Source organism: Grus americana, chromosome 1, assembly GCF_028858705.1.
Source record: "Grus americana isolate bGruAme1 chromosome 1, bGruAme1.mat, whole genome shotgun sequence".
NCBI classification, from domain to species: domain Eukaryota; kingdom Metazoa; phylum Chordata; class Aves; order Gruiformes; family Gruidae; genus Grus; species Grus americana.
In genome coordinates, this window is record NC_072852.1 from 11181024 (window position 1) to 11194231 (window position 13208).

General features: G+C 38.3%; 1 protein-coding gene across 7 annotated transcripts in view; it reads left to right on the forward strand.

Annotated features, from left to right (window-relative positions):
* CACNA2D1 (calcium voltage-gated channel auxiliary subunit alpha2delta 1) overlaps positions 1-13208 on the forward strand; it is a 421619-nt gene that overhangs the window by 53755 nt on the left and 354656 nt on the right. For all 7 annotated transcript variants that reach the window (XR_008579526.1, XM_054844365.1, XM_054844371.1 and 4 more), the window contains exon 2: positions 1013-1094. Coding sequence is in view for 6 of the 7 variants with exons in the window: in XM_054844365.1 (XP_054700340.1) it covers positions 1013-1094 (82 nt within the window). In the remaining variant the exon portion in view is untranslated. The remainder of the gene's footprint in view (positions 1-1012; positions 1095-13208) is intronic.

A 13208-nucleotide genomic window follows, 5' to 3' on the forward strand; every position in this document is an offset into this window, starting at 1 on the left:
GCCTAGGCAAGCAACGCAACCTTCTTCTGAACATGGACCTCACTGGAATAAACTTGTACCTTGGCTCTGTCCCTGCTACAAAACATGACATGGCACAGAAGCATAAAAACTGTACTGGATCCAATGCTTTTCCGAAGAGTCACGTTTGCTGGGCACAGGGAGCTGAGCATGCACAGCAGCAACTCTCTGCTTGTTCCCTGGTGAAAAAACAGCAGCCAGGAGCAGGCGCACGTTGCCAATACAGCTCATGCCACCTATCCCTGCTGCTGCCTGTCCTGCTGCTGCTTCCTTGGCGTGCCCGGGGAGGGGCTATAGGCCAGAAGATTTATTCTGGTTTGTTGGCCTGCTCCCAGTTGCCGATTTTCTCTGCTCGTGCTCTCTGTTGGGAGAGGGACCTCAAGGCCCTCAGGAAAGGTGTCAGTGGGAGTGAGCTGCAGGTCAGGCAGGTTGTCCTGGCAGGCACTGTATCAGCTCTGTTGCGGTGATCTTTGCTACAGCTAGTAATAGATACGATGGCATGCTTGGTTTACAGCTGGCTTAGTGTGGTGGCCACCACAGAAAACTCTATGAGAAGAATCAGGTCATCAAGGCTGGGTAGAGGCTTTTTTGGGGAAAAAAAAAAAAAAAAGGTAAATTCGGCTCTATCACACTTGGAAACAGACCTGGGTACCTGTCAACAAGAGGCAGCTACAGTGATATACTTGATGGTGAAGACAGTGTCTGCCCTGCAGAGCACCAGGCAAACTCCAGCTGATGAAAAATAAAAGAGAAGAAAGCAAGTGGCTTGGATTCGAGTCAATGAAAGAGAACACCATCAAGGTGTAACTTGAATATTTTGGTCCATTCCAAGCTTATTGTTTTTAGCAATCAAAGACAAGTCTCCTACATTTTATATTCAATTTTATCAAAGTATTCTGACTTTTTCCCCTTTTCTTGTGCTATATAATTGTACGTAAGTTCCATTTGCCAGTGATCTCATTGAATGTCTCTTTTTTCTTTTTGGTTTCTGTAGGATAAAATCATGGGTAGATAAGATGCAAGAAGATCTTGTAACATTAGCACGAACTGCAAGCGGAGTGGACCAGCTTGCTGCGGTGAGTAAGAAGAAGCACATTAGACTACAATAACTAGAAAGTGAAGTGAATGGTGTGCATCATCTAGGCATTATGGTCATTTCATCCCAACATAGTAAAAATATTTTGGGAATTAAACTCTGCACTGCTTACTGAGAGAGAAATGAATAACACAGAAATCCATCAATTCACTCTCTTAATGTTGCAGCACTTGCTCATTGCTAATATTTAATCAGCTTTGCAGTATCAGACATAAGGCTTACCATTGTTGCAACACTTCCACCTGAAGCAAGTGCTTTTATGTTATATGTTTGTCAAATACAGTATCCAGGAAGCGACCATGCATGGCAGTGGAAAATTCTACTCTCTATTAACAAGGGAGACTATTTTTCTGACACGTTTCCTGAAATGAGGCAGCTTTTTGTTAGAAGAAATGTAGATGAGAATGAAAACTACTTTTATTCAGCTGTTCCAGTTTAACCCAAAGTGTGGTTTAGGGCAGAATTTACAAATCTGTCATTGAGAGGAAACTTTTGTGCTATATTCCATTCATAGAAGGTAAAACCACATCTAAGATTGCAGAAAAATGAAGTCACAGTTCAGAAAATGTCAGGATTACACTGCCTATACAACTTTGGGTGTATACATAATGATCCAGTATGTGACCACATGATCATACATTTCCCTCTCCCTATCCCTGCACAAGTCCCATGGCTCCTTCTGTGAACCAATGGATCTCTGGGTTGATGTAGGACTGTATAATGAAGGCAAATTTTGCTGTTACGTCAGGAAAATAAGTTATTCTGTCAGCCAACAAAAGCCCTTGGTGCTGGCTAGCTGAACATGAACCTGTGAGCTTTGGTTTTCAGAAGTCATAATATCTCCAAATGATCCACGAAATGAATACTAGCTGTGTTTCAAAGCCATTAAGAAACACACATAAAAATCATGTGTGAAGTTCTCAGATTTAACACTGTGTATTAATGTATTCCTTTGACCTTAATGACTTTTTACCCAGACATCCACGTCTCACGTGAATCCTGTCACAGAAAGACATTTTCTCTTTACTGACTGTAAAAGCAGGCTAGATGACTAGCTCAGATGTCCACATTTACATTGTGGAATCTTCACTGTAGATGAGATCACCACTGTCCTATAGAAGGAAGGCCTGCGTCACTGCATGTACATGAGGAACATAAATGAAGATTGCAGAGATTATTTTAGTTCTGACCTTTCTTAATATTTGAGTGCTTCATATTGCAACACAATTAAAGGCAGATGCTTTAGATGCACTTTTTAATCTTGGAAAACCCCAAAACAAACTGAAAATGACATCTTGAAATCCTAACACAAAGCATCAGATTGATACACACATGGGTTTCCAGCCTAGGATCTCAACAACACAGAAATGTCTATCATTTGAGCTTTCTGAGGAACCGTAAGGTTTACCCAGCATGGAACACTGATGGGAGTTTTTGTAGGTGGAGTTCACATGTATCTGCTGACAGAACAAGGTTTGCGAATCATCTCTCTCCAAGTTTTGGTGGGGAGTTTCTGCTAAGAGGAAGGAGGGCCCTTTGTGCTCATCTGAGCTAGGTGTGATCTGTTCTCTTCTGCATTTGCCGAGACTCTTTTTCCCCACTGTCTCCTCATTCAGCATCATACCTCTGATCCACCAGCGGACTTTCCATTCCATTCCTTATGTGCTGTGTGGGCTATCTTTCATCTCTCCTCAACATATTCTATGTTTCTATCTCAGTACCTACCTTTGCTGCCTGGCCAGTCTGCCTTTCTCCTTTACGTTGGCTTCTTATCCCTACTTTAGGATCTCTCTCAGCTTTTTCCAGTTCAGCACCTCTCTCTGGACTCTAGTTTGCCTTAGCATTTCCAAAACATTCTGTCCAGGCGTGTGTGGCCAGCCTGTCCCAGTACGCCTATTGCATCTCTTCTCTTCCACAGGTATTTTTCTTCCCCCTTCTCACCTTTACCCTCCATCACTAGTTCTCAGTCCCAGCCCTGTAGTTTTCTCCTGTATGCTTTTTCTATTTCTCCTCCCCTTCCAGTCTCTTCTCTCCTTATTCTTTGCCTGCCATTTTCCAGTCTATCTCCTTCTTCCATATCCCAATCTCTTGTGCTTTGTTCTTCATTCAGTCTTCACCTCCTCTTTCTCCCATTGCTTAGACCATGAGGGTGCAGAGATCACCTGAGAGACCACAGCAAGTCTGAGCTTTAGCTGCAGGGGAGGTGAGACATTCTCTAGATGGGATGCTCTCTGGGTTGCAGTACACCTGTGTGTAGGTTCTCAGGGATTTAGCTGATAAAATTTCTGCAGTGACCTGCAGGTGCTTTTCAGGCTCAAATTCATTAAACACTAAGGAGTAAAAAGTGTATCTTTGGACACATGTGCTGAGTTTTTAATCTGCAGTGCAGGGGCAATTGTGTATTTCACAGGGAAATGAGTTATAGAAGATTTCTAACTTGAGCAAAACAATGAGTTAATGTCTCAACCATTTTGCCTGCCATTTCCATGCAAAGACCACATAGTAAAACAGATAATGAAAAGCCAAGAGATTGACACTGTCACTCTTTTTTACCCTGAGGAAAATGTTAGTTTATGTAGTTAATATTCAGCAAACTTACAAGCTGACAAAAAAGTCTTATAACGAGAACTGCTGGGCAAACATAATAATATGTAGTGCTACCAGCTATACTTACAGTACACCACAGTGACATTCACACTGAAAGAAAACATTAGTCTGTGAATATTGTGGGTAAGTTTCTTTTTGAAAGCCAAAACTTATAGCACACTTCAAGCAAATAATAAGTTATCTCAGAGGTTATCCACAAGGTGGTCGATATGTGCTTGTAATCCTAGGATTAAAAGCATGAAAGGGGGATGCTTCCATGTAAAATATCCCTCTATATCAAAGCCGTTTGTTTGACCTAAATTGCATGATGTCTTTCTCTAGCCACAAGGTTTTAATTAGCTCTCTTGCCTGCAAGGGAGAACGCAAAGCCCTGCGAGGTGTGAGCCACGCAGTCTGTCCCTCTTTCCTTGTGTTTACAGGCTATTGTCACTTTCCCATTTTTAAATGACATCCTTTTTTTTTTTCTGCTCGCTGCCTATTAACGTTTAATCAGATCTCTTCTGCAATGAACCACAATCTTGGAAAAATGGGGACTACAAGACATTAAAAACAACATGCTTGCACGCCTGTCACTTTTATTCACAGAACTTGCCTTCAGTTGCTCAAGCTTTAAAAATAATTAACAGTCAGACTGAATTTTCAGCTTTGTTTCTGATTCATTACTTCTAGCTCCAGAGTTGTTTGGACCAAGTCTGTAGTCTTCATGTTTTTGGAAAACTTAAAAAAATGAAATACATCTGTTTGGTTTTTTCTGTCCCTCCTCCCTCCAAAAGCAAAATGATTAATAATAAAAAAAAAAAAAAAAAAAGGAGCAGAGTGCTCCTATTGTAAAATAGTAGACATGACTTTCTGTGAACAGCTGTAGTACCGGCGTGTGTAGGATTGGAAAGCTGTACTTTGGTCAGACAGATTTTTGGTAGGAGAAATGTCTTTCCTTGTTTAGGGAAAATCAGTTTTAATTTGACCAAGTGATCAGGTTAAAGCTCGTAGCAATGATGTATAACAAATTATAACCATTTTACAGCCTGGTCAACCTCACCCTGGACTCAGGGAAAGAAATCCCACTGATTCAGCTGAAGTTACAATCTGTGTCTGCTTTATACAATTGAGTCTTCTATGAAGATCTCTAAAGGGACCAGGATAGCTCTCAAAGTAGCACAATTACTGCATTTTCAGCTGGAGTGAATTAACTCTTCAAAACCCAGGGCTTTTTCAATTAGCTGCTGTGCCATGCAAGTCTATGGTGATTCCGTAACTTGTTGAAGATATCTCAGGGTTCACCAGTGCTATATGTGCTCGTATGTGTGTTGGATGTCTGTGGGTCTTTGTGCTGCTGGAAATTATACTACACAGTGGTCCCTTCTAGCAAACTGTGAAATGTTTTGCTCTGGCCATCATGGAGAGGCATAGGAGCACTGCTTGAACTCTCAATTGATTTGAATTTAGACTGGGAGAGCTTTTGACCAGAGTGAATGTAAAACTTAAATTGTAACATGTACTTGCAAAGAAATAAAGGAATCCACATCTAAACCACCATTAAACTCAAAAGAGGGACTTGTTAGGAGAATAACAGACAGATTAAAATTAGTGTCTACGTAAAAGTCTGATTTATTCTGCAATGTGTATGTAGATATCCAGGGAAAGAGCATTTTTTATATTTAAGGTGTTTACATTCATCATGTACTCAGTTTAATGGAATCACATTTAAGGAGAGGAATCCTCTCAGAGGAGAATTCCCTTTTCTTTGTTCATTGAAAAATTTCTTAGAATGACTTGGAATTACAATTTTGTTCTAGTGACTAACCACTCTGCCTCTTGCTTTTGCACATAAAATAAACTATTGCAACTTTCATTAATCACAGCTTTTGAAAACATCTATATAGTGAGGATATACTAAGGAATATTCCACATTGTGTTAAAAAGGAGAAAATACTTGGGAATTTATTTAGTGAATTACTTCAGTAGTGACTATGGTACTAGTGATATTTCACATACCTTTTCTCTTATTACCAATGATGACAGCAATATAATGTCGGTAGTGAGCAAAAAACCCCCCTTGGATTCCATTAACATAGCAGTTCTACACTTAACCATAGCCTTAACCAAACAAACCAGTATAACTGGAGTAGAAGGAACAGACAAAATGGATGTATGTGGAATACAGAGAGGCAGATGAGAGATGAGGTTTATTATGGTGCACAGAGGAAACATGATCTTTAATTTATAGATATGCCTTTACTCACTTATGGTATAGGCCATACAGAAGGAACCCTGATCCAACCAAGAACTGAGCTCAAATTTTCATTTTTCCATTTAGAGCTTTAACTTGAGTTCATTCTTCCTCTGAATTAGTTGTGGTTAATTATTACTTTACTGGTATGACTCAACATGAATACTAGTAATATCTAAATGTAAGTTCTGTTATCAGTAAGATCGATCGTGTTCAAAGTGTAGTTCCTCCTTGTGTCCTTCAAGTCTTATTTATACTATCTGGGAATGGTCTCAAAATGGTCTTCCAAAAATAGCTTTATTTTTAAATACTGCTTTTTTTTGGACATTAATAGTTTAGGGGAGATCTCGAGAACTCCAACTTGGATTTAATACGAATGTAATATCCTCATTACAGTAATGCAAAGATTGCTTCAACAAGGCAGGAAGTCAGGATTCAAGATGCCAAAATACTCAGCTGGTTGAAAACTGGCAGAGCTCCACCGACTTCAGTGGGTTACACTGATTTACATTAGCTAAGAATCATGCCTAACAACATTTAATTTACAATTCAAACAGGAAAAAAGTGCTTTGAAAAAAACAGACATTTTTACACAAGAAACAGAGGTATAGCTTGATCTTACTGCTGCTGTAGCTGCCCAGCTGAAAAGGATGTTGTTGGGTCCTTTCTATGATTTAAAAGACTATTTTTCTCTAGAAGAGCAAAAGGAATATTTATAGCAAGGTGCTGTATATACAACAACTTGAGATTTTAAAGCAAGAAGACAAGATACACAGGAAAATCTTTGTTAAGGAGGTACAAGATGTCCAATGCGCTTCTTTAAATGTCTCTCAACAGAGACACAGCTTAATATATGCCCTTTAATGTTATAAATATTGTTGTGTAATTTTCCTTTCAACTTAAAAAGGCTCATGTAACTTTGTCTTACTCGTGAACTCTGCGGTGTCAGACATTATGAAGCTGCTCTGGTGTGAATGACATGGAATCTCTACAGAGCAAACAGACTTTCAGAAAAAACACAAAGAATAGATAGCAGCTTAGTAGATTTTTAAAATCCATGTAGCAAAATAAATATTGAGGATGTATCTGATCTCACTAGCTTCATTTATCAGTAGGCATTTTGTCTTAGTAAAGACAAAAACCTGCACAAACAGTTCAAAGTCACATTCTATACTTACGAATAGTTACCTCAGCATGCAGAAAAAATAGGTGCAGAGCCTACTGAACTACAGAATTAAGTAAATACATAGTCCCATTTTGATGGAAATATGCTCAACTTCCGTTTTTACATAGACCTTTCACAGCAAAGGCCCATGACTAAGCTAATTGACAGCTCTCTTAATCTAATAAACTACAACAAGTATGCTTCTGATTTCCAGCTCCTAAAATACCTCTAGGGACAGGAGAGAGGAGGGAGGGATCCCTGCAGCTCCCAGAAAGGAAGACCTCAGAGCAGAGAACATGCCTTATAGCAATGCACGAGCTTGTCTGTTCCAAACTGATTGAAGAGAATCCTCTTTTACATAAACACTATATTAAAAATGTGGGCCTGTGTTAAGAGCTTTGACGTGACAAACACACTGGAGCTTCACTATGACTGCTACGGCAAAAAGTGCCATCTTGTACTGCATAACCTTTTCAAGCAATGGCATAATTGAACGAAACAGCAGATAGAGAGGCAGTTCCAAGGAAATCTAGTCTCTGAATATGTTTCCTTTTTGATATATCGCTGCAAAAACAATCCATGCATGATGTTCATAAGGCATGCTGTTATTACAGTCCCAGGAGCTGCAGAGTGAACCCATATAGACTGACTTGGCCTTTAAATGCTATTCATACAGACACAGAAATACTCGTTCTTCCTCCAAAATGAAAGAGCTACATATGGAAATTTGATGTGTGGCGATGAGTTCCATTCACAGAATAAGTCCACCAGCAACTGTTAGGAATTTTTTTATTTATTTTATCTCTTGAATGCTGTTTTATAATAATTAGCTCTTTCTTGCCGAACACCCAGCCGAGGTTCTGCATGAGCACATTTCATCCATTGCTCAGTGTGAGGTCTATGTGCCTAATGCACAGATGGTGCGAGTCTGCCGAAGCACTCAGATTGGCAGCAGATTCCCAGTCCATGCTTTTAGCTTTTCAGGTCTTGGATCAGTTTCTAGAGTTTAACTGAGACGAGTGACTTGTAAGAGAGACTGATCTCTGATTCGAACTGCCCTGGAGCAGGGATGTTCAGGAAAACTTCCTTCTGCCAGAAGGAATTATATCTTAGGGGTAATTTCCTGTTGGACTCATTAGAGATTTTAGCTAAGATGGTGTTATGTTCTAGAGGCTCTACAGATAGAGGCACGCCACTAACTTATTACCTATAGAAGCTGTCATATATAACTTGCCGTGTTCTCTTCATTGCCTGTATAGAGGTCTGTGCAACAGCAGGCTTTAAAAGCTTACTTGAACTTAATGTAAAATTTGTATTTGTGGGAGTCTTCCCTGCTGTCATAGGTGGTCTGCAATTGCTGCTTCAGAAGGTGGGTTGACAGATAAGTTAGCAGTAAACATTTTCATTCTTACTATTTTTTCTCTATGATCAGTATATTTATGTGGCTCTTTCTTAAAAATCATAAAGTTAATGGAATGAATTAGCAAAGGCTTTATATAAATTTGGAATTATTTATTAAAAAAATTAAGCTGATCGATAGAATTGAAATTTCCATTTATTTTTACCAGCTTTATTATCTTCTCTTTTTGTTTGTTTGTTTGTTTGTTTGTTATACTATATTAGGTTGTATTCAGTTTGAATATGCTTTAGCCAAAGGCAAAGAGTTTTGTACCTCATGCTATTCTCTGATGAACTACCAGATGGACCTAGGGGATATATGGCCACGTTCCAGAGTATATTATGTTCACCCTTGTTAAGGTTGAAGTAATGGAGAGTTTTATGATTGAGAAAAATATAAAGAAGAAATGCGAGAACTTGATCTTTTTTTTTAAGTGGTTTGATTTTAAAAATAACAACCCAAATATACAATTGTTTTCTATTTTTCTGGAGGTCTTTTCTATGGACTTCGTAGTTCTGAATTTCATTTGAATATTTTGATTGCTATAGATTCTGATTAGTTTGTCACTATTTTGACCCTGAATTTTAAGACACCTCTGATGTATGACCTCTGAAACATTAATATATTGCTGAGAATATGTGCAGTCTCCATCCTTCTTCACCCCTGAAAGTGGAAAATATAACTAATGCCACGCTTGTAGACATAACTTGCATAACTGTAAAGCTGTTCGCTGTGTGCCCTGGGTGTACTTTCCAGTGCTTTAAGAAAGGAAAGCAAGTGCTTAAATGAGTTGAATATGGGAATTAAGGAAACTTTCATATTCAGTGAATAAATTTAGCCACCCAGTGAGGTTCATTATGGCTGATCTCAAAAGTCAGAAAAATATCGTATCTCTTCTTTTCTCCTTTTGTCTCTTTTTTTTGTCCTCAGTGGAACAAAAGACTAAACCACTTTTTTGTAACATCTAATAAAATAGAGAGGAATTTTAACCATATAAACCAAATTCATCTAGATTTTGAAGAGTCATTCTGAAATGAAAGCTAAAAAAACCCCCACTTCAAGTTGTTGAAGCACCTCTTGTAGCCTCATTGGGTCACTGGTTTTATATGGGCTGAAACTTCTCTGAGTTGAGGGCATTTTTATGAGCAGTGCTAGCAGGTCTATAACTGCAGTTTCCCATGGAAGTGCACTTTGTTACATTGTTTGTCTAAGGAGCAGAAGGAGAAAATCTGAAAGCAAGGAAACAACTCTTTAATTTTTTTAAATTCCTTCAGTAATGTATAATAAAATAGTTTATCAGTAAGTGGGATTGGTCTAGTGGGCTCTGTATGAGGCCGGTACTCTGAAAAACTTGAATTTTTTCTAAGCATAACTTGGCTATTGTACACTATTTACATTTATGTCTTTTGCCTCATCCCTAAGGCGAAGACACCAGTTTGCTGTCTGCGTGGTGTGTGGCGAAGGGAACTGAGGTCAGGATTACTTTTAGAATGGAATTATGAAGTGGTTGGTACAGTGAAACATGGGCATTTCAGGCATTCATTGAGAAGTCAGAGTCCATTTACCAGAATTAAAAGAATGTATGAGATGGGTGAGACTGGTTAGAGATTCCCAAAATACAGTAACAGGGGTTTTTTTTACAATACAGTATTTATAAAGGTATGTCCCATTTGGGGTATACCACTGCTGCTGCTATGCTGTATGTGCAACCAGATACCAAAGCTGCAGGCATTAAAAATAGAATTCTCCAAACTAAATTCTGTTGAGTTTACACATTGCTAACCAATGTCGAGATGTCAGGAAAATTAAATCACTTTTAAAAATGCAGGCTGGGAAATTTGAAGAAACATCTGCAAGTTCTCTTTGTAATCCAAATGGAAATTAAAAGATTGTGAAAACACAGGGAGCCTCATTTATTATTTGCAGATGCTACTCTCCCTCTGCTCCCTTAGCAATAAACTGGCATTTTGAAGTTCCTTCTTCCAGCAAGTGAAATCAGCTGTAAGTCGCTAAGAATAGGTGGCTGCATTAACAAAGCTCGCTCAGGCTCAAGGGAAGGGGTGGCCTAATATTACCATAGTTTTAATTACTATTTGATGATCTGGATAATCTTTGAGCAAAGCACTGTTCTTGGTTCATTTAGAACTTTCCATTGGCTTTAACACTAATAAAATCTGTTCTATTGGTGCTTATGTTCAGATAGTTTTCATAGAAGCTGAGAGCAAATTAAAGATTTTCCTTAAAAGAAAACCCCACACCAAAACCAACAAAAACCCGAACATTATAACTAATCACTTTCCAAGTCCCGTGGTTAGTAAAACACTGAAAAGACTCTGCTAGTTCCCTATGACTTAAAATTACCTTTGGGGAGAGAGTCAGTAGGTGTTAAATTGCATTAAGAGCAGCTGAGGCAGGACAAAATTGCCAATGAATAAGTGAGTCTGAAAAATTACATAAGTGCCCACCTCAGAATATGCCAGAAATGCAGAAGAAATGTGAAACACTTTCTTCCTATTGTTCTTCTTCTGTCACAAGAAAGATTCACTTGTACATGTTGTACCCATCATGAGTTGGGATTTTTGTGTTCTCATCCAGTCTCAGCTAAAAGCCTGAGCTAAAACTGCTGTGAAACCAATAAATGATGTAGTCTTGTCATTTAATAATGTATTGCTACCACTGTGAAACAAAACTGAATGCCTTAAAATACATTTTTCTTAACAAAGGGGGATTTTTAGATCTGTTTTTGATGTTTGTACAATAGCAGGGGTACAAAGCTGAACTCATGTTTTATGAACGTTTGAATGCAAATTGACAATTACAAAAAATAATTTTCAATTTTAAAGTCCTCTAGACTACTTTGTTAATTATCAACAGTCAAAAGTGTCTGATGATTCCATCCTACAAAGCATCCCTGATTATCTGCTTTCCTTTGAGTAGGTACCTGAGTGAGCCAATTGACTCTGGCAGTACTTTTACTCTCCCTGATGTTAACTGAGGCATAAGTGTTCTCAACATCTTGCAGAATTCAGTCTGAATAAATTACTTAAGAATGAACTCTCTCTGACATTTTTTTTTTTCCTAATGCGTACATCACTACTATGATATGTTATGGTTTTCAAACCACCAGCTGCCCCGTCACTTCTTACCCCAGATCTTTACAGCAGTCAGTGATCAAGCAAGTGATTCTGTAAAGCAACGATACAGCAAACTATTGGGGTGTTTTTTTCCTTTGTGTTCTTGCCATGAATTTTAGGAATGAAGGCATCTGTGAGTTGCTAGGGAGCAGCTGTAATCTTATTTATATATTATATATAGCAGAGAGTAAGGCATATTTAAAATACTCAGACTGATTTCTTTGAACATACAGAACGCTTTTTGGGAAGGAACATTTTTCAGTGTCTTCCACAATGGTTTGCTTGTGATTCAAAGAAAAGAAATGTCTTGTGAGAAAAAAAAAATTTAAAAAAATCTCTGGCATCTATTAGGAATAGAAAGTAATACTATAACTTTGGAAATAGGATACAGTAGTAAGAAGATGGAATTTGGTCCCTCTGGGCAGATTATATAGTTGCTTGTGACTACTAAAAATTGAGTTAAAGAAAAGTATCTACAGTAATAAAAAGTTAACAATAATAATCTCTCAAATGGATCAGAGTGGTTATTTCTGTTTTCCGACTTTTCTTGCTCCCAAGATCTCTTCGTATGTTTGGATGTCTGTCAAATGGTTCCCCGCTCTGCTTTTCTCACATAAATGAGATCATGACATGTAACTTCATGGCCCTCATAAAGCCAAAAATTAAAAGTAACGAATATATGGGTGTTATAACAAAGTTATTAAAATTGCAACTGTTTCTGACTCTGTAAATTATGTTGAATATTTTTTTTTTCTGATAAAACAATATAATTTTGTCAAAATATTTGTTCTGAAAATTTTATCATTACCCAAAATTTCAGGAAGAAATGTATTCTTTGTTTTCAGTCTAGCTGATTCCTTTCTCCTCAGGATAAAATACTAATTTTAGGGGGGGGTCAGTCTGTATGATTTTTTTTTCATTGGGGAGTGGGAGAATGGAGAACACTGAATGAGCACAGAGCTCAGCAAGAACCTGGGCCAAGTTGAAGTAGGTGTATAAATTAGAAAAACTCTTAAGTTACCCCATTAGCTGTGTTTTTATTTAATATTCTGATACATTGTTTCAGTTTTCTTTGGTTATTTTTTTATATTTTTTATAATTTTAAGGCAACTCTCTTCTGTCCAGATAGGGAGACGACAGAAATACTCTTGTATCAGACCGAATAAAGCTCTGGAAATGCCTGTTCCTTTCAGTAACTGTAAAGGTGACTTGGGTCCTTGCTCAGCCTTGGGTTTAGAAATCTTAAAGCTACATAAATTCCCAATTAAGTGTTAGCAAAGAGCAAACATAATTCTTCACTTACTGGTTTTAGCAGAGAATTACACATTGCACAGAAGCAGCTTTGGTGTCGAGCGGCACCCAAAGCAGTATGCCTTGGTTGGACTTCAGAAGTTATCTTGAACCTGCTGGACCCCAGCAGTGTCCTGCAGACACCGGGGTATTTCTGCATCTTGCTCCCCAGCAATCAAGGCTCTGAATGCTCTTTTACTTTGAGGGCAGCTCTGTGCCTAAGCTACTTCTCTGCCTTCATGACATACTGTGCTGCAGCTAATAAGTAA